Here is a 25,921-nt window from a genome sequence, read left to right as displayed (position 1 = left end):
ATAAGCTGAATTTGTCAAGTTCATTCGTCCAGCGGACCAAGCAGCGGGAGGGCCTGCGTACATACAAGGTTCATAAGGCTCCTAACCGCGACGAAAGGCAAAACGCGAAGACGCGGGGAAGACGCGAGCCCGGAAGCTGTACACCGAAATGCTGACGAAGCCGCATTGCCTGGTAATGGACGACGAAACCTACGTCAAAGCGGACTTTCGTCAGCTGCCGGGCCTGTTGTTCTTCTCCGCAGAGGACAAATTCAGCGTTTCGGAGGAGATTCGCAAGCAGAAACTATCCAAGTTTGCCAAAAAGTACATGGTGTGGCAAGCGATCTGCTCTTGCGGAAAGCGGAGCGCCCCCTTCGTGATGACCGGCACGGTAAACGGGCAGGTTTACCTTAAGGAGTGCCTACAGAAGCGCTTACTACCACTATTGAAGCAGCACGAGGGCCCGACCATCTTCTGGCCGGATCTAGCTTCGTGCCACTATTCAAGGGACGTGTTGGAGTGGTACGAAACCAACGGGGTCACCTTCGTGCCAAAGGAAAAGAACCCGCCCAACGCGCCGGAGCTTCGCCCAATAGAGAAATATTGGGCGATTATGAAGCAGGCCCTCCGGAAGAACCCAAAAGTTGTCAAATCGGAGGCAGACTTCAAGAGAAAATGGATTTCTGTTCAAAAAAAACGACAACCTGACGTTGTACAGAACCTTATGGACGGGGTAAAGAGGAAGGTGCGAGCATACGGGCTTGGGCTCGAAGTATGAATAAAAAGAAAATGCCAAAAGTTGTTTAATAGTTTTTATTTTACTGTCTAAAATTTTCAAAAGGATCGGTCTACTGGGCGAATTTCTACAGCGTTTTTTCCGTGATGCAATTTGATGTGACACACCCTTTATATAGGGAGAATGATATTAAGATTGCGACTACTCAAGCTATCATAATTTTACATATGTGAGCATACCCTTTTCAACCTCTACATCTGTAGCCAGTTAAATTCATTAATAACATTTTTTTACATTACCAAATAACATACTCGTAATTATGACATCCTGGACCACAATTACATAATTTGTTAGTAGCAAGAGCTACACGATAAAAACATGAATTGAGCACGAATTAATTGCGCAACATACTATACAATAACTGATAAATGCCTATTATCGGTAAATGGAGAATAATTCATTATACGCATCACCTCACATTGTGATCTAACGCCCGAATTTAGGCAAAAAGAATGCTCGTTATGTTGGGTAGATAAGCGAGGGGTACGTGCAATCGAAAGAAAACATGCCCATTTTAAACGTCAAATTGTTAACATTTTTTGACGTAGAACTACGTCTTTCATTTCTATACCGGGGTGTAAAATCAAAGTTTCGAAAAGGAAAGCGTTACGCCGGAGACCGAGATTTTGAGCGTTAATAGCTCCTAAACAACTGAACGAAATGGTATGATTAACACTTCATTCGAAAGATAAAATGTCTACGCGTTATATAGTTGTTACTTTTTGATCCAAAAACTTGTTTCAATAGTCTTAAAATTGCCTTCAAAACAGGCTATTGAAATCACCAATCGGTATATAAGCGAGCGCCGCTCGGAAATCCACTCAGTTCTAATTGAACAGCGATTGGAGCATGTTGTCGATGTTGTGGTGAAGCTCTTCGTTTATCATGAAAGCGCGGATGAACGGTGTCACCAAGAGCCTGTTTGTGCACCTTAGGCCGAAAGGGAATCCATCAGGAGGAGAGTGATGCCACAAACGGTTCCGCTTGAAACATGGGAGCAGCCAACACACACACACATACACGCACGGATTTTTTTTCGTTTGGATGCCATTCAGCATCGAGAAAATTCCGGAAAGATTCAATCGTTGCTGAAAAATAATCTGCCAGTTTCCCTGCGAATTGAAAAATACATTCACGTGAAAAAGTTTATTTTAATGTTTCCTATCCATGTAAAACTGCGACCAAATACAGTTGGTTTTGTGATTTTTCAATCAAGTGCAATTAACAGGTGGTTATCAAGTTAGCATTAACCACTGGTGGTGGACTTCGAGAAGAATCCGGAATGATGTCATCGTTACTGCTAAATAATCTGCCAGTTCCCTTGGAATTGAACATTATGTTCAAGCGGAAGAGTTTATTTTAATGTTTTCTATCCACATAGTACTGCTACGATCGAATACATTTGGTTTTGTGATTTTTCAATCAAGTGCAACTAATAAGCAGGAAAGCTTCTGAAGATTATTCTCCCCCATCAGTAGAATATTTTCGTATCGAATACAGTTCGCGCGCGCAATGGAAAATGCGAAAATCATATAATTTTCAATTATTGCTCAGTCGCCGTAAGTTTCAAACTCAAAGAGTTCATTCGCCTCTAGTTTGCCTTCCAAATTTCCATCGTAAACCACACCTTCTTTCGATTCAGTTACGGACAAAAAGCATACTTAAGCGATATTGTGGTGGTGAAACGTATTCATTTTTCGTGAGGACATCGACAAGACAACATCGTTACTGAACGAGTTGAACGAGCTGGACGAGCTGGACGGCGAGGGATCAAGGGATTCATTATCATTAAGAGAAGAGAAAACGACCGAGAAAATACCAGCATCGAAAATTGGTTCCGCTTGAGACATCGAAACAACCGTCACACACACACACACACACACACACACACACACACACACACATACACGCGCGCAACTCTTTACGTTTGCTGATTATCGAGAAGAATCCGGAAAGAAGTGACCGTTGCTAAAAAATAATCTGTCAGTTCCCCTTGGAATTGCAAATTACATTCGAAAGAGTTTATTTTAACGTTTTCTATCCATATAATACTGCGACCAAATACAATTGATTTTGTGGTTTTTCAATCAAGTGCAATTAACAGGTGGTTATCGAGTTAGCATTAACCACTGGTGGTGGACTTCGAGAAGAATCCGGAAAGATATCGCTGCTGCAAAATAATCTGCCAGTTCCTCTTGGCATTGAAAATAACATGCAAGCGAAAGAGCTCTCGTTTTCGAAGTGCCTCAACTATTCATTTAGTCATTCATTCAGAATGGATTCAGATTCAACTTCAAACAAATGATCACTGAATCAACGATAGTCCTACGTCACCATTGCGGTTATACCATAGATATAACCCACTTCCTGTTTTTTTCGAACGTGCCATGAATAGAATCTACTTTTCAGCACCTTGAGAGGCGCTTGTCAGAGTATTGTTCAGCTACTAGATAAACAAGCTTTTGAAATATGCTATTAATCTCGTTCGTATATATTTTGCTGTGAAAACAACCATTAAAATTATTTTATACAATACACAATACACCTTCTACTGCTGAGATTCAAACTCATGACCTTTGTATCGATGATACTCTATCCATCCATTTGGTCCGTTAGACAACTTAAAAATGTAATGCAAGCTTACCTTCCATATTTCTACTACAGCAGGATATTTTCAAAAACATCATTGGTGAATGTAACTGTCGGAAAAACGTTTTAATCTTTTGTCGAATATTTGTTTGATTTCATTTTAAAAACAGTCGAACTTGAGCTAAAAAACGCTTGCCACAAATGTACATTTTAGTAGTCCGTCATGTGTTGTACAAAAGCTACTTTGCAGTTGTAGAAACGTATTCAAAACGATTCACTGGCAAATTATCCAGTTCAATCAATTGTTAAACAGAAGCTTCCATTTGGCCTGAATAATAGCTTATACAACGTATAGTTCAGCATACAATTTTATTGAGCACTCAATGCTATTATTCGACCATTATTCGGCTGATGAGTTTAATTGAAAACAGCTAATGATTGTTTGTTGGGTGCAGTTCAAATCACCGAATCTTGCACAATAAGAGTCCTTTTATCTGTAGTATCCTACACCTGAGATACGTTGAACCAATACAGAGAGAGAGGACAGTTAGACACACCCGAATGGATGATCTTGGGGGGAGAGAAAACGGAAGGAGATAGAGATTGGGTTTGAATTGGAAGACAGTGGTGCGAAATAAAAGTCCAAGTGTTTGGTTGATAAATTGGTGGTTTTATTTGAGAGGGAAGGATATTACAATTGGCGACGAGGATAAAGCAACATGAGTATGTATTTTATGAAATAGAAATGTGAAAATTGAGAAAAAATATGTTTCTGAGAAATGGAAAAATAGTGATATCAATATAGCGGTTTGTGTGTTTTTGGTGGAAATCGCGTATGAATTGCAATTTATGCATGTATTATGGATTGGTTTGAAATTTGCTATAATCAAATTTATGTGAAATGCATATTCAATAAACAGATTATTGAAAGGTTAAGAAAATCGTGAAAAGTTTATTTGGGAATCAACGGAGCAAATTCGATTTGGGAATCGAAAAAAAAAGCTCGAATTGGGAATCGAGAAAAGTTGATTTGGGAATCAACGGAATGAAGTCGAAGAGAAAAAAAAACCTCGATTTGGGAATTGTTGATTTGAAAATTAACCGGATGAATTCGATTTGGGAATCGAAAAAAAAAAAAAAAAGGAACTCGATTTGAGAATAAAAAAAAAAAGGGGTTCTCAAATGGGGATCAACACTAGGGTAGGAGCCTACCTGTTGGTCTCAAATGTTCCTATCTCACGCCTCCACGAAGATCATATGACGACATTTTTAGATCGGGCGTGAACTGGAAACACACACCTGGTCTTGGCTCCGAGAACGGGTGTCGAAAGTGGCTAAGTGAGGGGGTGCGAGCGAGTCAGAGCGCTATATCTCTCCCGGGGAAGGCCTCCCGGGTCATGGAGGCCTTGCCAACCCGCTGTCTCCCGGGCAAAGGAGATACACCCAGAAAATGGAGCTACGTTCACGAAGAATACTCAGAATGCGATCGCCCGAGGAGGGTCCCCGAACTGGAGCTGGTCCTGGAACGGGCGTAAGAGCGAGCGGCCAGCGGCTGGAGGGCGATGTGCAAGAGCGGGCCACCAGCCGGGTTCAACCCGAAGAGCTACCGCCACACGGAAACAGCAGCCATCGACATCACCAACGAAACGCTGCGCCTACGAGGCGTGTTGCGACTGTCAGACGACAGTCGTCCACACTTGTGGTTACTACTAGGCGACGGATCATGTGGACACATGAAATGAATGAATTCGTGATCCGCGCCTATTACATCTGCACTGCTTTGGAGACGGACATGAGCGGTCGCCCTCGAATACTCGCAATGTTCGAGGAAGCGTATCCAGAGTTCGTCGGGAGGCTTGACCAAAACGCGATGAACGCGAGGCGTAGAGCGATTGTACGCAACAATATGCTCTCCCAAACGCAAGTCGACGAGATCAAGCAGCAGGTGCAGAGAGAACTAAGCTCCAGAACAAGCAGAGCAAGCGATGTGTCGAGACGAAGTTCAGTACGGCTGAGCAATTCATTCGCGAGTGGGGCACGCGAATCAGCACCAGTGGAGGCCACAGTACAACAACCCCCTGAGCCGGAAGATCCACAGCCAGATCAACAACTACTACGCGATCTGGTCTTCCATTACGACGAGGCGATCTCACAGTTCCGCGACACGGACCCTTTGTCGCGCCCCAGGATCCCGAAGTTGCAGCATTCCCGCAGGCTGACAAGTGCAGTAAAGCTCATGAACGAGCACGTTCTTCCGCTGCACTTGGTTGATGCTGAGAACATGGAGGAGCTGCAACTGAAAGTTTACTGTGCTGCTGTGGCGACCGCCAAAAGTTTAGGATACCGTATTAGGCCAAGAGGCGGACTGCTCCAACATCTCCGTGAAAGGCGTGAGCCTCCATGGCGAAGGAGATTGGAGCAACGGATCCTAAACAAGCGTGCCGCAATTGGAAGACTGATGGCGTACAAAAGAGGCAGCAGATCGGCGAAATTATGTCGCCAAGTTGCTGTGATCGTGCGGCCTACTGAACTTCGCCAGCTGGGAGCTCACCAGCTGACGGAAAAACTCGACACACTGGTACAGCAATTGAGCGTCCTAACTAAACGGCTGAAACGTTACTCTGACTCTGCAAAGCGCCAGGAACAAAATCGGATGTTCAGAGATAACGAAAAAGCGTTCTACGACCACATTAGCGACGAGAAGCCCGACTACCGCGAAGGTTTGCCAGATATTAGCGATGTGACGAACTTCTGGGCTGGTATTTGGGAGACCCCAGTACAACATCGCGACGGGCAAATGTGGTTAAGACGGGAGGAGGAGAGTTGTGGTGAAATTGGAGAGATGCCAGCTATCATCGTCGAAGAGAACGATGTCCGCGAAGCCTCGCGGTACCTGAGGAACTGGGCAGCACCGGGCCCCGATGGTGTTCAGAACTTCTGGCACAAGAAGCTGACCGTCGCACATCCAAAGATAGCTGAGTGCTTCAACAAGGTGCTACGTGACCCACACAACCTTCCTGAATTCGCCACCCGTGGCGTCACATTCCTCCTCCCGAAAGACAGCAACACATTGAACCCATCAAAGTACAGGCCGATAACGTGCCTATCGAGTCTGTACAAGATATTAAGCAGCATCATAACCGCCAAAGTTTCTGCCCACTGCGAACAACACCATATCATCGCAGAAGAGCAGAAAGGATGCAGAAAAAATACGCATGGCTGCAAAGACCAGGCCATCATCGACGCAGCCATAGTCGGCCAGGCGGTATACAACCAGCGGAACCTAAGTATGGCCTACATCGATTACAGGAAGGCTTATGACTCCATACCTCACTCGTTTCTCGTCCGGGTATTGGAGCTCTACAAAATTGATCCCGTCGTCGTTAGGTTCCTGCAGCATGCGATGAGGCAGTGGAGTACGTCTCTGCACCTCAGTGATGGGGAAAATGTGTTGCAGTCTAGAACGCTGCAGATAAAGAGGGGGATATTCCAAGGCGACTCTTTCAGCCCGCTTTGGTTTTGTCTGGCACTGAACCCCCTCAGTAGGACGCTCAATAGAAACGGTCATGGCTATAAAATAAGGTATGGCGACGGCGCCCACGAAGAAGTGACCCATACCTTTTACATGGACGATCTCAAGGTCTACGCTGATTCACGTCAGCGTCTAGGTGTAGCTATCCGGGTTGTCGAAGACATAAGCAGGGACATCTGTATGGAGTTCGGCCTCGACAAGTGTCGCTGTGTCCACCTGCTGAAAGGACAACTTACCGAATCCGGAGGCTACGAGGTCTATGACGGCGAGTTTATAAGAGACATGGTTCGTGGCGAATCCTATAAATATCTTGGATTCCGACAGCTCACCGGGATTCGCCACTCCGACATCAAGACGGAGCTGCGAGACAAGTTCTTGAGTCGAGTGAACTGTGTCCTGAGGACTTTCCTCAACGCGGGGAACAAGGTACGCGCGATCAACACATTCGCGGTTCCCCTGCTGACCTTCAGTTTTGGTGTAGTCAAATGGAGCAAAACTAACCTAGAGGACCTTGAGAGGAGGATGAGGAAAGCATTCAAAGAGGCCGGAATGCACCATCCTCAATCGGCACTGGAGAGAGTTTCACTACCACGCAAAGAAGGGGGACTTGGAATCGTCGACATATCTGCACTGTGTGTTGCCCAGGTACGACAACTGCGCGAGTACTTCGCAGAACGCGCCAACCAAAACGGGCTGTCTGCGCCGCCGACAGAGGATACAGCGCTCTGCACTTGGCGCAAGCGGAGTACCAACTCAACTGCAATCTGCAGACAGTGGAGGAGAAGATTGCAGCTTGGAAGCAGAAGGCAGTGCATGGTGCCCACCCCCATCAACTGGACCGGCCACACGTCGACAAGGCCGCATCTAATCTGTGGCTAACGCGTGGTGAACTCTCTTCAGTAGTAGAAGCCGACATGATAGCCATCCAGGACAGGATAATGCCGACGAGAAACTGCAGGCGGTACGTCTGGCATCAAGACGTTGATGACATTTGCCGGATGTGCCATCAACCAGGTGAAAACATAGAGCACATTATGGGAGGCTGTCCCGTTTTGGCCAACGCAGCCTACACCGAGCGCCACAACAACGTGGCCCGTATTGTTCATCGACAACTGGCGCTCCAATGTGCTCTACTGGAAGACAACGTACCAAACTACCGGTACCTGCCTGCACCTGTCCTGGAAAATGACCGTTTCAAGCTGTACTGGGATCGCACTGTTCTGACCGACCTCTCGATCCACCACAACCGCCCAGATATAATGGTTTACGACAAGAGCGACCGCAAAGTCACCATCATCGATGTCGCTATTCCACTGAACCAGAATCTGGAGGAGACCCACGGTCGCAAAATCTGCAAGTACCGACCATTGGCCGTGGAGCTCAAGGAACTGTGGGGGCTAAGGGAGGTCCCAAGAATTGTTCCAGTCGTTCTCTCTGGAACTGGAATTATCCCGAAGACACTTCTGGAAGCGCTAAAGGTGTTGAACATCGAGAAGGAATTGGCCGGCATCCAAAAGTCGGTCATCCTTAGCACCTGCGCGATTGTCCGACAATTCCTCGGTCAGGACTAAAACAGCACGAGCATGCAGATACGTGCATTCCGCAGAGCCTAGTCCCCCTTTGGCATTCAGAAGCCCGGGGGCAGGTGAAAATTCTGGCTAGGTTCGCCTAGTTAAGAAGTGAGATAAGTCTGCCAAAAAGAAAAAAAAAGAACTCGATTTGGAGATCGAAAAAAAAATAGATTTGGGAATCTACGAGACGAATTCGATTTGGGAATCGATGAAAATAGGTTTGGGAATACACGAAGTTGATTTGATTAGAAATTGAAAAGTGATCAAATCAAATTACTGAGATTACAGAATATTATCAAATTAATTTTAGAAACAAGTTTTATATAAGTTCAATATTTTATTTCCTCAGATGGGTGATCTACGTTCTGTTCTTCCGTTCAGGTGCAATGAGATAGAGAGAGGAAGATTGCACAAGGAGTGGGAAGCATGGAAAACATCACTAGAGTGCTATTTTGAATCAGAGGATATCATCGATCAAAAGAAGAAAAGGGCAAAGCTGCTACATTTTGGAGGAACACAACTTCAAGCACTTTTCCAAACCTTACCGGATAGCGAGAAGTTCTCTTATGTGACACCTGATATCCGTTACTATGATGTGGCTATTCTGGCATTGAATGACTTCTTCAAACCGGTTCAGCAGGATGTGCTCGAGCGACATAGATTGCGACATATGAAACAGAATCAGGGAGAAAGATTTGCGGAGTTCGTGATTCGCGTTCGTCAGCAAATCAAAGAATGTGGGGTGGACAAATACCCTATTAAGTTCAGAAAAATCCTATCAGACATAATGCTAACAGATGCCATTGTTGAGGGCTGCATTTCTAGTGAACTACGTCGACATATCTTGCAAAAGGATCGCACGGTGGAAGAAATAGAAGAGATTGGTAAATCACTCGAAGGAGTCGAGCAACAGGTGAAAAATTTCAGACACAGCGAGGAACCGAAAGCAGATGTCTTCAATATTCGAAATGACCGACGATCAAATTCTGCAACCGGAGCTATAAAAGCCTCAACCAACAGGAACGTTAACCACCCTTTAGTCGTTAAAACAGGAGAGATTAATTGTTTCAAATGTGGTTATCGTGGACATATTTCTACAGACCCTACATGTCCAGCTCGAGGAAAAACATGCAAGAAATGTAAACGTGTCGGACATTTCGAATCCCAGTGTAGATCATGGAAGAGAACTAACGCAGCCAATTCGGAGCTTCGTTCAGGAACAAAGAAGGTACGCACAGTGGAACATTTTACGGCGATGGGAGATGTTGGATCGGTGGAATTGACCAGGGAGCAAACACCAGACGAAGATCGAGCCAATAAAGACAAGAAAATTTACTACGCATTCTATGCTGGTAACAAAACGAATGTTGTCACCTGTGAAATTGGAGGAATAAATATCGATTTATTGGTGGATTCGGGCGCGGAAGCAAATTTAATAACAGAGAAAGCGTGGAATATTTTGAAGACTAGAGGAGTGGAAGTTAAGTTTTCAGAAAAAGGGAGCGATAGAATTCTGAGAGGGTATGCTAGTGAGAGGCCGATGACTATACTAGGCAGATTCATTGCGGTTGTGGCAGTGGGATCAAATCAAGAAGAAGCGGAATTTTTTGTGGTTAAAGGCGGTGAAAGAAGTCTACTTGGAGATACCACGGCGAAAAGGTTGGGTGTACTTTGGATCGGGACACATGTAAATCATGTTATTTCGAAAGCATCATCACTTTCGAAGGTCAAAGGAGTTCAAGTTCACATTCATATGGACCCGAAGGCAAAACCAGTATTTCAACCAGTCAGGCGATTACCTGTGTCTTTGGAGAGTGCGGTTGAAAGGAAGCTGAAAGAACTATGAGACAGAGATGTGATTGAAGAGATGAGAGGACCCGCGTCATGGGTTTCGCCACTCGTTGTAGTTGGGAAGGCCAATAGAGAACCCAGAATTTGTTTAGATTCGCGAAGAGTGAATGAATCTGTTCAGCGGGAGCGACATCCAATGCCGCTCATCGATGATTTCATAGCGCGAGTTGGGAAGGACATGATGAGAAGCAAGTTGGATATCATGGATTCATTTTTACAGTTGGAGCTAGATGAAGAATCTCGTAATGTTATGACGTTCATTACAAGTCGCGGGATGTTCAGGTTCAAAAGAATGCCTTTTGGATTGGTTACAGCTCCCGAAACCTTTCAGAAAATTATGGATTCCATCTTGGCTGGATGTGAGGGTACATGGTGGTATATTGACGATATATACGTTGAAGGACGAAATAAGAAAGAACATGACGCTCGTCTTCGAATTGTTCTGGAAAAGCTTGAGGAACGTAATATCCAACTTAATTGGGAAAAATGTTTGATTGGAGTCAATGAGCTGGAATTTCTAGGCCATAAAATTTCATCGGATGGAATTTCGCCTTCAGACCATAAAATTGAGTCCTTGGTGTCATTTCGAAAACCAGAGAATGCCAATGAAGTTCAAAGCTCTAGTTTACTTATTCACCCATCGCTCCCGACCCTGCGCTAGGATTGAGAGATGGGTGTTGAGACTGCAAGGATTTGATTATAGTGTGACTCACATCCCGAGTGACATGAATTTTGCGGATGTATTGTCAAGACTGGCGAACCTTCGACCTGTTCCATTTGATGAGATGGAAGAAATTATGATTCGAGACATTATATCATCTTCTGCAAACGCTGTAACTATCTCATGGAACGAAATGCTAAATGCTTCGAAAAGCGATTCAGAAATTCAACATGTATTGAATAGTATTCACCAGGAGAATTTTCATGATCTGCCAATGGATTATAAGGTTTTCACCAAGGAGCTATGTGAAGTCAGTGGTATTCTCATGCGGTCCGATCGCATAGTGGTTCCTGAAGCTCTTCGGTATCGAGTATTGCGGGTAGCCCATGAAGGTCACTTGGGCATGCAGATGATGAAATCTTCTCTTCGTACATCAGTTTGGTGGCCCAAAATCGATAGAGCGATTGAAGGATTTGTGAAGAAATGCCGGGGATGTACACTAGTTTCAGTTCCTGATGCACCTGAGCCGATGATGCGGAAACGTCTGCCAACGGGGCCTTGGGAAGATATAGCTATAGACTTTCTTGGTCCACTTCCAGAGGGGCCATGGTTACTGGTGGTGGTGGACTATTATAGCCGTTTCATAGAGGTTGTGGAGATGACGAGAATCACTGCCCACGATACTATTGGAGAGCTGGCGACTATATTCGGACGATTTGGAATACCACGAACTCTTCGAGCTGACAATGGACCTCAGGTTAGCTCGGAATGTGAAGAATTCCATAAATTTTGTAGAGAGCTAGGAATAGAATTAATAAATACAACTCCGTATTGGCCACAAGCGAATGGCGAAGTTGAACGCCAAAATCGCACAATTCTTAAAAGACTTCGGATTGCAAGTGAACTAGGTATAGATTGGCGGATGGAGCTTCGGAAATTCCTCCTAGGTTACCATGCGACAAATCACTCTGTCACGGGTAGAGCTCCATCAGAACTTATGTTCGGTCGCAGGATCAGGAGTAAGCTTCCAACACTGTCTCAAATGTGTTTGAATGATGAGGAGGAAAGAGATAGAGACATAATAAGTAAACAAAATGGTAAAGCGTATGCGAATGAAAAGCGGAGAGCAAAGTCTAATGGGGTTTCTATTGGAGACAGTGTTTTGGTGAAGCGAATGAGAAAAGATCATAAGCTGTGCTCAGACTATTCACCGGAAGTGTTCAAGGTTATTAACAAATCAGGCTCAGAAATAACCATTCAGTCGACGATAACGGGTAAACAGCTGAAAAGAAATGTTTCACATCTGAAGAAGATCGATACGGATGAGAACGCAGATCGACTGGATCAAGTAGCGGGGTCAGAGCAGATGCAGAGAGCAGATGAGGAGATTGAACCAGTAGCAGATCCAGTTCCGGTTGATAAGAATATTCCAGTTCCAGAGAAACGCAGGCGAGAAGAACCGAAGAAATTCAGTGATTATATTCCATATTGAAAATTTAAAAGATAAGTGGGATGTAGTATCCTACACCTGAGATACGTTGAACCAATACAGAGAGAGAGGACAGTTAGACACACCTGAATGGATGATCTTGGGGGGAGAGAAAACGGAAGGAGATAGAGATTGGGTTTGAATTGGAAGACAGTGGTGCGAAATAAAAGTCCAAGTGTTTGGTTGATAAATTGGTGGTTTTATTTGAGAGGGAAGGATATTACATTATCTAATTATATAGAACAATTCCATTCAAAACGTTTAAACCGTTTCGTAAAGCATACAACACATCGCTCGTTAATATAGTTCAACCGTCCCGGAGTTAGCGTCCATCGCCGAACGACTACCCAATGAAATCCAACTCATCGTCATTAAATAAAGCACCAATTAGAAGTATCGACGCGCGTGCAACCGAGTCTCTTCAATAGACCCGCGCCACTAGAGCGGCTTCCGCGTTTGGTATTCCAAATTCAATTTCACACCGCTTCGCCGAACCCGTAAAAAGCACCCACTCCTGGCTGAAGAGAGCCTGGCACTGACAACTGGTCATCATTTATCAACTTTCAGCAGCCTTAAGTACGTGAGCGTTTTCGAGCAGCCCGGCTAGCTCCGATCGACAGCCGATCCGTGGATGGGTCCGTGAATGGCATAGAATCGCGTAATAACATTATAATTATAGCAAACAATAACCCGATAATATTCGTCACCGCGACAGAACGTGAGGAGGTCGGATACCCGGGACAAGCTCCCGCCGAGTCGCGTGGGACAAGCCTCAGGTGGTACGTTAGGAGGATTGTATTGATGGCGCGAATAATCACTTGAAACAATCGGGAATGGGGCTCGCGTGCCAAATTGTTGGTTTTTAAGCCAGCACATAGCGTTGCATGATTCTTAATTAAAATATTGATAGTTGAAATTGATAATCGGTGTCAATTTTGTGAAAGTTATTTTGCCGCATTTCGATGGCGGCGCTGTGTGTTTTACAAACAAAGCTCAACTGTTCGCAACACATCCAAAACTGACCACCACTTACCGGGTTCATTCCTCTCGGGTTATTAGAATCTCCAAAAGCCATAAAACCGAGACTAACCTTCATCTGCTGGCACTAGGCAAACGATTACCTCCATCCCACCACAGCGAACCGTGTCTAATATCTCCCGTCACACCTCATATAGTGCGAAAATCTACTGCCTGTGGTCCTTTGAACGCACGAAAGCTAACCATGCCGCTCTTCTCCTGTGTGTGTCTGCGAGTGAGAGGGACCGAGGCTCCCCCCCCCACTATGTGGCTCGCTTTAATACCATTTTAATTAAAAATAAACACATTTTAAGCCATTTTATTAGTCGCCCTAAACCGGGCGAAATATGCGGAATTTGGAATTTTCGGTGGAGGTAGAGTGAGTGAGGCGGAACACATCAAAGTGAATCGTTCGCTGCTATCTGCCCGAATACAACGGAAAATATTCCGTGGGGAAGCATCTATCATAAAAATGTGGAACCACACCATCAGACTCTCCGGTTGCTCCGGTTGGAGGGATCCCCTCCAACCCCTCCCCACACAATTCCATCGAGGCGTCGATGTGAAGAGAGAAAAATTGACGTAAATGATTCCTGAAAGAAAAGTCACACGAGGAAACGCGGACGGAGGATGGGTGGGAGCGACCCGAGACTAAGTTTGTCTCCGTCTGACAGGATGTTACACATTTTGTCAGTCAGCGAATCCAAATTGGACGACGTGAGTGTGTGACGTGTGGTCGTAAAGCAACAGACAGGGGGAATCCGGGACGAATTGAATCTTGGTTGGTGCTGAATGCCCGGATGCTGTGTGTTTGTTTTTGCGCCTGCTTCGGAAAAGTCAATATTGTTTCCGCTATTTTGGAGTTTAAATCGAGAAGGGGAGATCGAAGAAGATAGCTTTCCCAGCTGCGGATTGGGTGTTTTTTTTTTATCTTCCTGTTGGAAAACAGTAACCCTCAATCAATATTCAATCTAGTTTATATTGTACCTAAACGGAAAAAATGGAAAATGTTTACCATAACACTAGTATCAATCTCAATCTCAGTTTTCTCAAAAGTGCTAGAAACCTGTTTATGAATTCATAAATGACGGCGATTTCTCTTGTTTCCATCTGTAATTTCCAGCCGTCAGCGCTGGTTATCACGAGAAACGTCTGCTGCATCACCTGTTGGACAACTACAACGTTTTGGAGCGGCCGGTGGTTAACGAGTCCGATCCGCTGCAGTTGAGCTTCGGTTTGACGCTGATGCAGATCATCGATGTGGTGAGTATTAGTTTTTCTGTTAGAAGTTAGAAGAATTTATGTTTTGGAAACTCGCTCACATGTTCATCCCGAGTCCCTGTCCTTTGAACAAAATGTCCAAGCCAACCCTAATCTAATCTCAAGTTCTATCACATTCATCGATTGATTAGAGATCATAAAATAGTAAATGCTATTTAATGAATTACATCGTATACCACATCTTTAGAAAAAAATTGAAAATATGATACAGGACTCTCGAGAATGCAATTGTCTGTCAATATCATTACATTTTGAGCATGGTAATAAACAAACTTTCAAAAACCAGTTTTGTTGGATTTTTTTCATCGAATTCGCCTTGTTGTCGACTTATGCCTATAGTGATACAAACTCGAAATCGTACGCCACCATGCAGGTCCCTTTTCCCTTTTTTTGAATGTCGAAAACATGTTTCAAGAACTTTCTATTTAGATAAAATCACAGTGTCAAAAAAGGTGAAATATACTTGCATGGTGGCGTACGATTTCGAGTTTGTTTCACTATATATACAGCCATTCCATGACAAACCGATATAGTGATTCTCAGATTCTCATGAGTTTTGTTCCTTACCTCAAAATATAAGACCCGTATTTTTTATTATTATTGGATGCCCATCTCCATTTAAGGGTGGTCCGAAAAATCTAATTTTCCCCCTTTTTTTTCAAAAATGACTTTTTTTTTAAATTCATAACTTTTAAGCTACTGAACCGATTCAGATGATCGGCACATCAAATTAAAGCTAATAAGCTCTTTCTTGAAAAGTTGTTACACTTGCGAAAAGTGTGGATTCTAAATTTTGTAGCTAGCTGATCCTGCAAACTTCGTCTCGCCCAAAATGGTTTTTTTTTTTGTAATAAATACTTTCAAACATTCACGTTTTCTTACTAAGCGAACGTCCATGAGTTCAATCGCAGAACTGTTCATTGATTAATTTTGACCCTTTATAAATTCCTTTTACTATAATTTTCTACCAGAACTCGTCATTATGCTATCAAATTATTTTCAGAGCCAATTCTCGTTCAAGATTTTTCAATCACTTGCAAATAACATGTTTCTCTCTTACATGAAATACATGTTTGATACAGAAAATATAACAAAATGATCACATCTGACATCGGACTATTCCTTCCTTGAAAAAAAAACAGATCCGCGATTCAAAAGAGTCTCGGCTCAAAAGAGGCTCGCGGCTTGAAAGAGTCTCGGGTTAAAAAAAAAGCCGCGGTTCAAAAGGAAGCCGCTCTAATGAGCCAACTCGTTTCAATGAACGAGCGGCTCTGAGTCGCTCACGGAAATGAACCGTTTTACGCACCTCTAGTCTGCAGAAAAATTCCCCCGATCAGAACGTGAATCGAACCCGCACCCCCGGCATGTTAGGTATGACGCTAACCACACGCATACGGGAATTGAATCCTCAACCGAAAAAAAGTCACTGTCACAGGGTTGTGTCCGAGATACGACCGCATAGTAGGATTCCGTTAGGCTATCTGTTGATTTTGGATATGTTTGAAGAATTACATCGTTAAACTCTTTGATAATGATTTGGTGGCCTTGAAAAGGGTCGTCTTGTTTGGTTGTTGGGTATTGTTTGTTCACTCCATCAGTGTTTACCGAGTGATGATGACAGAAGGATGGTAAACAGTCGTTGGATGGTGCGTATCAGATAAAAGATGCCGAAGTGGAACGAGATATGATGAAAACCACCCTCTGTGTTCCTAGACGAGATGCCTCCTGTGATATGTATGGATGAAATAAAGAAAAAAAACTCACCAATGTAATATAAGATAATTACCAATACCGAACACAAATATCATTTTTTCTCATCAGTAAAAACAGATTTCTTTAATAAATAGAAAACATTCTTTTAAATTTTTTACTTTCTGAGTGTTTATTCAGCCCAATGCGAATTTTAATTGGACTAACAACACCTAACACTATATGTAGAGCATATGGGAAATAAGTTTTTCTGAAATTTCTTCACTTTTCCAATTTTTCTCGCCGTAGAAACTATCCTTGGGTGAAAATGAACACATCAAAACAGACAGCTTAAACCAAACGACCTGTTCTCGAGCGGGAACACACCTTGGTTTTATTTATGAAAATTGAAATAAATCGTTTTATATATCAAGTCATATTTAAGACAACTGCTACCATATACAATTTTACACTTTTTTAATTTTTTACAATACACCATCGGTCATTGATATAAAATTTCACGAAGCAACCAGCATTAAAGTTCCAAATTTAAATTTTTTTGCTAGAATTAACCGTATCACTCACCTTACTTGCAATAAAAAAATGCCCCCGACTTGCATATATTTGCGATGCCGATTTCCCCTGAGCACCTTGGTTTTCATGTCTCTGTTAAGGAACACATCTCGGTAGAAACAAATGTTCCCCCTACTTTCATACATTTGCAATGCCGAATTCCCCCAGGCAGCTTGGTTTTGATGTCTTTTTAAGGGACCCGCCGCATGTGTCGTCAATTTAGACCAATCAGAAGTGGGTATATCCGTTAGGATAGGGGTTGAGTTTTTTCAATTGTTTGATAGTGTTTCATGACATATTTTATATTCTTCAATATAAAAAATTGTTATGGAGTGCCGAAAACGATTGACGCAAAAATTTCATCAATCCATCATGAAATGACTGAGCTCGATCGATGTGCTCGATTTTCGATTTTCAATTTGTACCCCAATATGTTCCCGAAAGACGTAATCCTACGTCAAAACTTCGTCGTCGATATGAACTTTTTCAAAATTTAACAGCGGTAGTCCCCTCTTTATTTTTCTTCCTGACATAACTTCTTCAGGGGCTATTTGTGTCACACTGTGAGTAGCAGCATTATGTGCGTGGATCGCTTCCTGTAACTCTTTTACGTAACTAGTTTTGTTCATCGAAGCACTTACCATAGCTTTGTTTATAAGCTTCATATAGCTTTCCACAAGTCCGTTCTGTTGAGGAAATAGGGGTGTAGAGAAAATGGGAGTGATGCTGTGTTCTGCACAATATTGCCTGTACTCCGCGCCGTTAAACGGAGGGCCATTGTATGTTTTTATGAATTTTGGCAGACCTTACCATTCGAAGACATCCCCCAAGACCTTCCTCGTGTGCTCGAAGCTTGTTGACTTTACAGGACGAGCGATCAGGAACCTTGACCTATAGTCAACAATTACGAGTATGGAAATTCCGCCAAATTTTATGTAAGGTTCCTTGAAATCTAATGCAATTGTTTCCCATACTGCTTTTGGGACAGCAATACGTAGCATTGGAGTTGGTCTTCCAGGAACCCCGTTGACTGCACAAGTGGCACAAGATTCCACCTATTTTTCTGCGTCCTTTGGCATTTCGGGCCACCAAACAAGCTGTCTCAAAATGCTTTTGAGCTTTGCTGCTGAAGGATGTCCGATGTGGGCTATTTCCAATGTCCTGTTGCGTAGAGCATCCGGTTTTCACCAGCATGCCATCACGAACTGTTAATACACTCTCAAGGACCTGTTATTTCCGTAAATGGCGTGGCCATTCTCCTGTATCTAGTGCAATCATGAGTTCTTGTAGACTTGTATTGGTCTTGTAAAGTAGCAGTTTTGATTTCATTGTCAGCAATGAATGCAGCCGAATTTGCTTGTGGGGTTATATATATATATATATATATATATATATATATATATATATATATATATATATATATATATATATATATATATATATATATATATATATATATATATATATATATATATATATATATATATATATATATATATATATATATATATATATATATATTGGCAAAAAACTCGGATAGCCTATTTTCACAGGCCTCTTTTGTGGCTAACTTCTGACTATCTAGCTCGTTCGCCATGGACAAAAACAGGTGGTAGTCACTTGGTGCAAGGTCCGGACGGCGGATGCAAAAGAACCTCCCATCCGAGCTCCCGGAGCTTCTGGAGCGTCTCCAAAGAAGTGTGTGGCCTGGCGTTGTCCTGATGGAAGACAATGCGGCCTCTGTGTATCAAAGATGGCCTCTTCTTCATGAGTGCTACCTTCAAGCGGTCCAGTTGTTGGCAGTACAGGTCCGAATTGAGCGTTTGGCCATAGGGAAGCAGCTCATAATAGATTATTCCTTGACAATCCCACCAAACACACAGCAGAACCTTCCTGGCCTTCTGAGCCGCTTCAGCGGGCTTCGACCACGACCGTTTGCGCTTCACGTTGTCGTAAGTGACCCACTTTTCATCGCCAGTCACCATCCGCTTCAGAAACGGGTCGATTTTGTTGCGATTCAGCAGCGATTCACATGCGTCGATACGGTCAAAGATGTTTTTTTGCGTCAACGTGTGTGGCACCCATACATCGAGCTTCTTTTTGAATCCAAGCTTCTTCAAATGGTTAATAACGGTTTGATGACTTATCCCCAGCTCTTGGCCGATGCTACGGCTGCTACTATGCCGGTCTTTCTCGGCTAATTCAGCGATTTTGTCGCAATTTTCGACGACAGGCCTTCCGGAGCGTGGCGCATCTCCGATGACCTCTACACCAGAACGAAAACGTTGAAACCATCGTTGTGCGGTGGAAATGGAAACTGTATCGGGTCCATAAACTGCACAAATTTTATTGGCAGCTTGAGATGCATTTTTGCCTTTGTCATAGTAGTACTGTAAAATATGTCGGATATTCTCTTTATTTTGCTCCATATTTGCGACACTATAACTCGCGAACGACTTAACCAAACAAAACACTGTCAAGGACTATATTATAGCGCGTAAAAATACCTTTCCAACAAGCTATAGTATGACTCGATACAATTAATACAACTAGAACTACGCGCTTACAACGACACCTCGCGGAAATACCGCAGGACTTTTTTGACAGCCTAATATATATTCAAAATCTTATCAATGTGGGTATCAAATGAAAGGGCTTGATTAGCAGAATACAAAATAATTTATGGAAAATTTAAATCCAAGATGGTGGCCGCTACGAAATGGCGGATTACATATTCCCTCAGAACTCCATCAATATGGAGTTATCCATTGAAAAATGTAAATCCAAGATGGCGGCTGCTACAAAATTGTGGTTTACATATTTTCTCAAAATGACTAGTGGAACCAGTGTTGCTAATGGTCACCATCGTATGACTGTTCATGGAGACGTATGTGCTGTGTCATTAATGAACATCATACAATGAACAGTCAAACAACTGTCGAACTAAAAATGTCATATGACATTTCGGCTTTTTTTCATCCTATACATTAGATATCCATCGCCCCGTAATTAAACAACAGTGTTCACGGGGAACGCTCACCACTGAAAACGTTCATTCAACACATTCGCACTTGATAGGGGAGAGTTCGACGGTTGCTTTGATATAGCAATCCGTCTGAATACCATCCATCGTGTATGGATGTGTGAGTGAGCAGGTGGATGTATATGTGCAGCTACGCTTGAATGCAGAATAAAGGGAGAAAAAGAATGCACACCACTGCAGTTTTAATGTCAAATGACATTAAAACTACAGTCATATTAGCCGGAATTGAGGGATGGTTATGAGCACGAATGGTAGAATGGAAATAGCATATTTTCATCGCTCTTCTGGGTACGGTCGACAGAAAGAGAAAACATATAAACGTTCAATTGATAGTCGTGTTTGCGGCTGTGCGTTTATTTCTGATGTGACTGTTAGAACCGAGCAATGCATTCTTGGTTACATTCGCAATACATATTGAGCCGTAACTCTTGAGCAAGGGCAGTATGTGATGGTTGAGAGAAATGTCGACCGTTTACAACACAGAGTGGGACACAGTCATTGATGAAAAATGTAAATCCAAGATGGCAGTTGCTACAAAATGGTAGAATACATATTTTCTCGGAACTCCATCAATATGGGTATCAAACGAATAAGATTGACTAGTAGAACACGGTTATTTATGAAAAATGCAATTCCAAAATTTTAAAGAAATTGTTGAATGGTTTTATTGTAGAGAAATATACTAATGATACAGATAATGTACTAAAAACTAAAAAATGAAATAAGTGAAAAACACTTTTTAAGTTCAACGGTTTCATTATGATTAAACATAATAAAATTACAGATGATGTACTAAAATCTATAAAATTAGCAGGCAAGTATCAGTTAGTAGTTATCATACTCCTTTCTTCATTAATGTAGGGCATTGATGAGACTAAAATAAAGACGTGGGGCATGTAATGGAACAAATAACTGTAGATAATGGAAATCTGACGTTGTCCATTTTGGATTAGCATTTTTATAAATAACTGTGTCCTAATAGTCAAGCCCTTTCGTTTGATACCCATATTGATGGGGTTTAGAGAAAATAGAAAATCCGCCATTTTATAGCGACCGCCATTTCGGATTTTCAAGATCATGAAATACGCAGTTTTATAATTTCTGAAGAGATAAAGGTTTATTCTAAATTTCAGATCAATCGGTCATCAGGAAGGGGGTTAAATTTCTATGAATGTGGGACAGCACTAGAGACAAAGTTACAAAGTTACCCACGTACATACAAACGGGTCATACAATCGACCCCGTCCTGTATACCGAAGAGTTTTGCAGTTTTCATGCTCCACACTCTTTACTCCATACTAAGGCTTCTAACATACCCTTATGCAACTCCTTCAATGAGAAATTTAGTCGTCAACTTTTGATCCGTCCGGATTTAAAATCATTTTCTGAATGTGCTTTTTATTCCGGACATGGGTTTGTGAAATTCACATTGATTTTTGATTTTTTACATCTTTTTTTGTTGACAGCTAGGTACTATGTTTGACACTCAACTTAATTGACACAATAGTAACTATCAGTCACATTAATTCAACATGCAAAAAAGGTCATGGTTTTAGCACAATATTGAATGTTATGAAAAAGTGTCCGGATGAAAAAGCATCCGGATTCAGAAGCATCACTATATCATTAGGTTTTTTGTTTTTTTTTTGTGTTTTTTCGTCTATAAATTTTGTTTTTTAAATTGTGTAGCGAAATTATTTTCAATACTACTGGTGATGTTTTGTACGAGTATTTTCACAATAACTGAAAACGAAGCTTAAAGTCGTCAAAGTAAATTCCAATTGAAATAATTAACTAAAATTGGGCATACTTTTCACTGCAAAACATATTCGAATTTTCCTATTTTGTTTCAATATTTTTCAATTTATACTATAATTAGAATTTAGATAGTGTCGAATACAAGAATATAAAGACAGCTCACATCTGACATCACATCTGTGTAATGTGCGAGAGAGTGTGTGTAATAGTTTTTTTTTCAAAATTATTCATTCGTTGGAAATGTTTCCAACTCAAACTAAATTGCTCAATGTCTAAAAAAGAGTCTGTTTATTTTACAAAAAGATCATCTGCTTTCTGATATTTTATAACAACAAAAACAATCATCCAATTCGGCCCAAGTTTTTCGATGGACATTCTCCTTCACTTTGCTAGTTACGAGTATTTTCTGACCCCGTAATTTTGACGAACCCCAGCCTATTTCCGGCTTCCTGTGTTCGCTCACATTCCACACATCAATTCGATCCTTCCGTTTCCTTGGGAAAAAAGGAATAGAGAGAGAGAGAGCGAGTGGCTGAAGGCGGAAAAGGCACCCTGCAAATATATACATCGCTCCATTGGGCACCGGCTGCGGCGGTCGGTCGGAGAAAAACTCATTTCCTAGCAATTTGGAAGCTTCATTGCAACGCTTGTTGGGAGAAAAATCCCGTAATTAACCACCGCCGCAGGGCAAAGAATAACAAACGAAATGGATGAATAAATTCCCTCTTTTTCTGCTTCTCATTAAGGGGCTTCACACCATCGCTTCGTTTGTTTCTTTATTTCTCGAGGCTTATTGCCGAGCTGTCGGTAGCGGAACAACAACAACAACCACAATGCGTTTGCGTTGAGGTTCGTCTATCCTGGCAGGGATCTGGAGGACCAGAGGAGACACATAAAAAAAAACCGCGTATGAAACGCAGAAAGGGCCTCCAGCGGGCCCTGGAAGCTAGGAAGTCGTCACGGAGCAGAAAAGCGGTGACGAGCACTCGTCTGCGCCGTCTGTCATCACCCAGTGGGGCGTCGACAGCAGCGGAAGCACTACAGAAAAAGAAACCCCGTCCGGAACTGATGAGCCTTGAGTATGTGCTTCCTCCTGGAAATGAAACCAGTGGAAAGCACCTGGCAATTATTGCCTTATCCGACAGAAATACGTTGATGGTGGTCCACAGAGCTGGGAAGCTGAGAGATGCACTCGAAAGAAAGCACTTCACACCTTCACCGCTACCGAATGCTGTTTCGATGGTCATGGAAAGATGGAAAAGTTCTCCAACCCGCAGGGTATTCATGTTTTTTGGATGAGAATCTGGGAAGATCTCAGTGGCATCCGTGCGAGCGGTTCTTACATTGTTGCGGAAGTGGTGCACATATGTGAATCTCGGCTGTCCAAATCGCACCATCTGCCGGAACGGAATGGTACATCAAAGCCAGCCACCGCAGGAATAAATCTCAAATGGACAAAGTTTCCGTTACGGTAAACGGAAACATAAATGAGGATGAAGTTGTCTTCTCCCACTAAGGGGGGAAACACTTTTCGTGTACTGTGCAATGGAAACTTTTCTTTTTTTTTGCTCTCTTCTGTTTTGTTGAAAGAAAGAAGGTTGAGAAACACAAACGAGGACAAAATCGGAGAAAGCGGATAAAATATGGCCATTGTAGTTTTGCAGCGGCCAGGAAGGACAGAAATAAAACTTGTTCTATCCCAGTTTCGTCCGGTTTCTTCAGAGGAAGTAGTAAATCTCTCTAATTCACTTACGGGGGACTGTAAATCATTACCGCGCTGGCTTTGTCTCGTTAGGAAAAGTTTTTTTTTTATTTTGTGCTCTCCCGAGGCCCCCGTAATGCGGATGAAAGAGGTTAGAAGCTGAGTGCAGCGTTGGATCTTTGCAATTAGTACAAGTCGGGTAGCAAACTCTACCCGAGTTCCACTGTGGTCCGCAGGCAAAGTTCCCGTTAAGTCGGTCGTTTGTAAATATCCGGTGCTGTTTTATCCGAAAGTCTAATAATGACTACATGGATAGCATGGGAAATAGCCTTTGAAAGAGCTAGCTTTTAATATTTCTAGATTAAACGATAATATACGAAGAATTATCAATTCCCTCAAATATCCTCAATTGATCCATCGGGAAATTTATTTCTTGAAATAAGCTGTTTAGCGTTTCATTCCAGAATGTCAGTACGAAACTCTTTCATTCCATATTAGGATGCAGCAAAAGTCTACAAGTAAGGAGCTAAAAACGCTCATTTTTGACGTAGGATTACATATTGGGGTACCAATTGAAAATCGAGCACATCGTGAAAATTGTCCAGTTTCAAACGCTTATTGCTCAGTCATTTCATGATGGATTGATGAAATTTTTGCGTTAATCGATTTCCTTACTCCATAATAATTTTTTAAATTGAAAAAAATAATATATGCCATGAAACTAACTATTGAACAATTGAAAAACACCCCTATCCTTACGGGAATACCCACTTCTGGTTGGTCGAAATTGACGACACATGTGGCGGGTCCCTAACAGAGACATCAAAACCAAGCTGCCTGGGGGAAATCGGCATTGCAAATGCATGATAGTAGGGGCAACCTTTGCTCCCACCGTAATGTGTTCCCTAACAGAGGGTTGCCCCTACTTAGCTATGGAAAAAAGATTGTGTACGCGGGCAACGAGTTACATGCCAGAATACAGTAGTAGTGGTGGATTAAAGACAGGTTGAATGAATAGGCAGATTTGTATTCATTCGTCACGTCACGTTCGTTTTTTATTGTCATTTGTTTTATTATTTTTTTTTTTAAAGGTTAGGCGAATCAACTGAGAAAGTTAAAAGCATCCATAATTCAAAACATTATCATCATAATCATCATCACCATTAACTCCGAACCCACTCCACAATTCACAACAATACACGAGATTTGTTTCCTCATTGCCAGTATGCATTCCATCTTCCAGTCACCCACTGCAGCCAAAGGCGATTCTCTATATTCTAGAACGCTTTTTCTAACGAACTGCACCGAATTAGCGGCTTGTGATCCGTTTCTCGGTACGCCTCCCTAAAAAAAGATGAACTAGCCAACGCTGGACAGAATTGACCTATTGTAACACACAGTGCCGAAAATATTCACGTTCACGACATTCAAATGCGGCGAATTTCAACCTACCTCGATTGATAATCTACTGCTCAAGCAAGAGTGAACAGTAGTGGAATGAACATCAAGATCAGCTTGCCATGAAGTTCATTTTTCGTTTGCATCTTCATTTTCGTCATGATATTCATAACATCGAAATTGAAGATCATTGCGTGTTGTTGAAAATCAAAGCATAAAATTCAACGTTAACCAATTGAGAGTGAAATTGATTAATGGTAAAGAATGCCCATTCATCGCACAAAATTCTTGTTTTTGGCGACTTCGGCAATGGAACGTATAGTATAACTCTGACTATGGTTCATTACTCTACTTCCGATAGGCCGGAAATGGCATACACGTCCAATTACATTTTAATAAAAATTCATTGCAAGCAATGAAGATCAATTTAACGTTCGTGCCTAAATGCAGGCTTTTCGAAATTCATTCGTGCTGCTTTCGTTCAATATAGTACGAACGGCCACCCGGGGTGAGATGGCCACTCTCTAGATTATTGAAACAATCAACTATTGGACAATTATAAAACATTAGTTTGGTGAATTGCATTACACTCAATCATGTATACCTATTTTTGCGTGTGTATAGGTGAAACGTCTTGTTAAACAATAAAAAGAAACTGTTTCAGATGCCGTCGAGCACCGATTTGTTATTTTGTTTGCTAAAAATTTAATGTTTTAGTGGTGAATATGGACATGTCCTGTGAAATCAATGTTACAATAATAAACACACTGGCTGTGTGAGTGTGTTTGTATAGGAAACGGTATGTTTTAAAGCATTTCATAGAATTATTGAGACACTTTTGCTTGACTCATAGCGCGGGGAAGGTGGCCACTATTGAAAGAGATGAGATTTGCCATAAACGTACCTTTAAACGCGCCTAATTGACGAATTGAATAAGAACATCATGTTGGTTGAATAACTTAAGGCGCATTCATGATAAATTTAATGTTTTT

The 25,921-nt window shown here is 42.2% G+C and overlaps 1 protein-coding gene across 1 annotated transcript in view; it reads left to right on the top strand.

The window, feature by feature from the left end:
- Nucleotides 1–25,921, top strand: part of LOC129781228 (neuronal acetylcholine receptor subunit alpha-7-like) — a 587,700-nt gene that overhangs the window by 126,432 nt on the left and 435,347 nt on the right. Inside the window, exon 2 of the mRNA XM_055789164.1 lies at nt 14,609–14,748. Within this exon, the coding sequence (XP_055645139.1) occupies nt 14,609–14,748 (140 nt within the window). The remainder of the gene's footprint in view (nt 1–14,608; nt 14,749–25,921) is intronic.

The sequence above is a fragment of the Toxorhynchites rutilus genome, chromosome 1 (genome assembly GCF_029784135.1).
Source record: "Toxorhynchites rutilus septentrionalis strain SRP chromosome 1, ASM2978413v1, whole genome shotgun sequence".
NCBI classification, from domain to species: Eukaryota; Metazoa; Arthropoda; class Insecta; order Diptera; family Culicidae; genus Toxorhynchites; species Toxorhynchites rutilus.
Note: the sequence above shows the minus strand (reverse complement) of the source record. Positions and strands in the feature narration are given on the sequence as shown.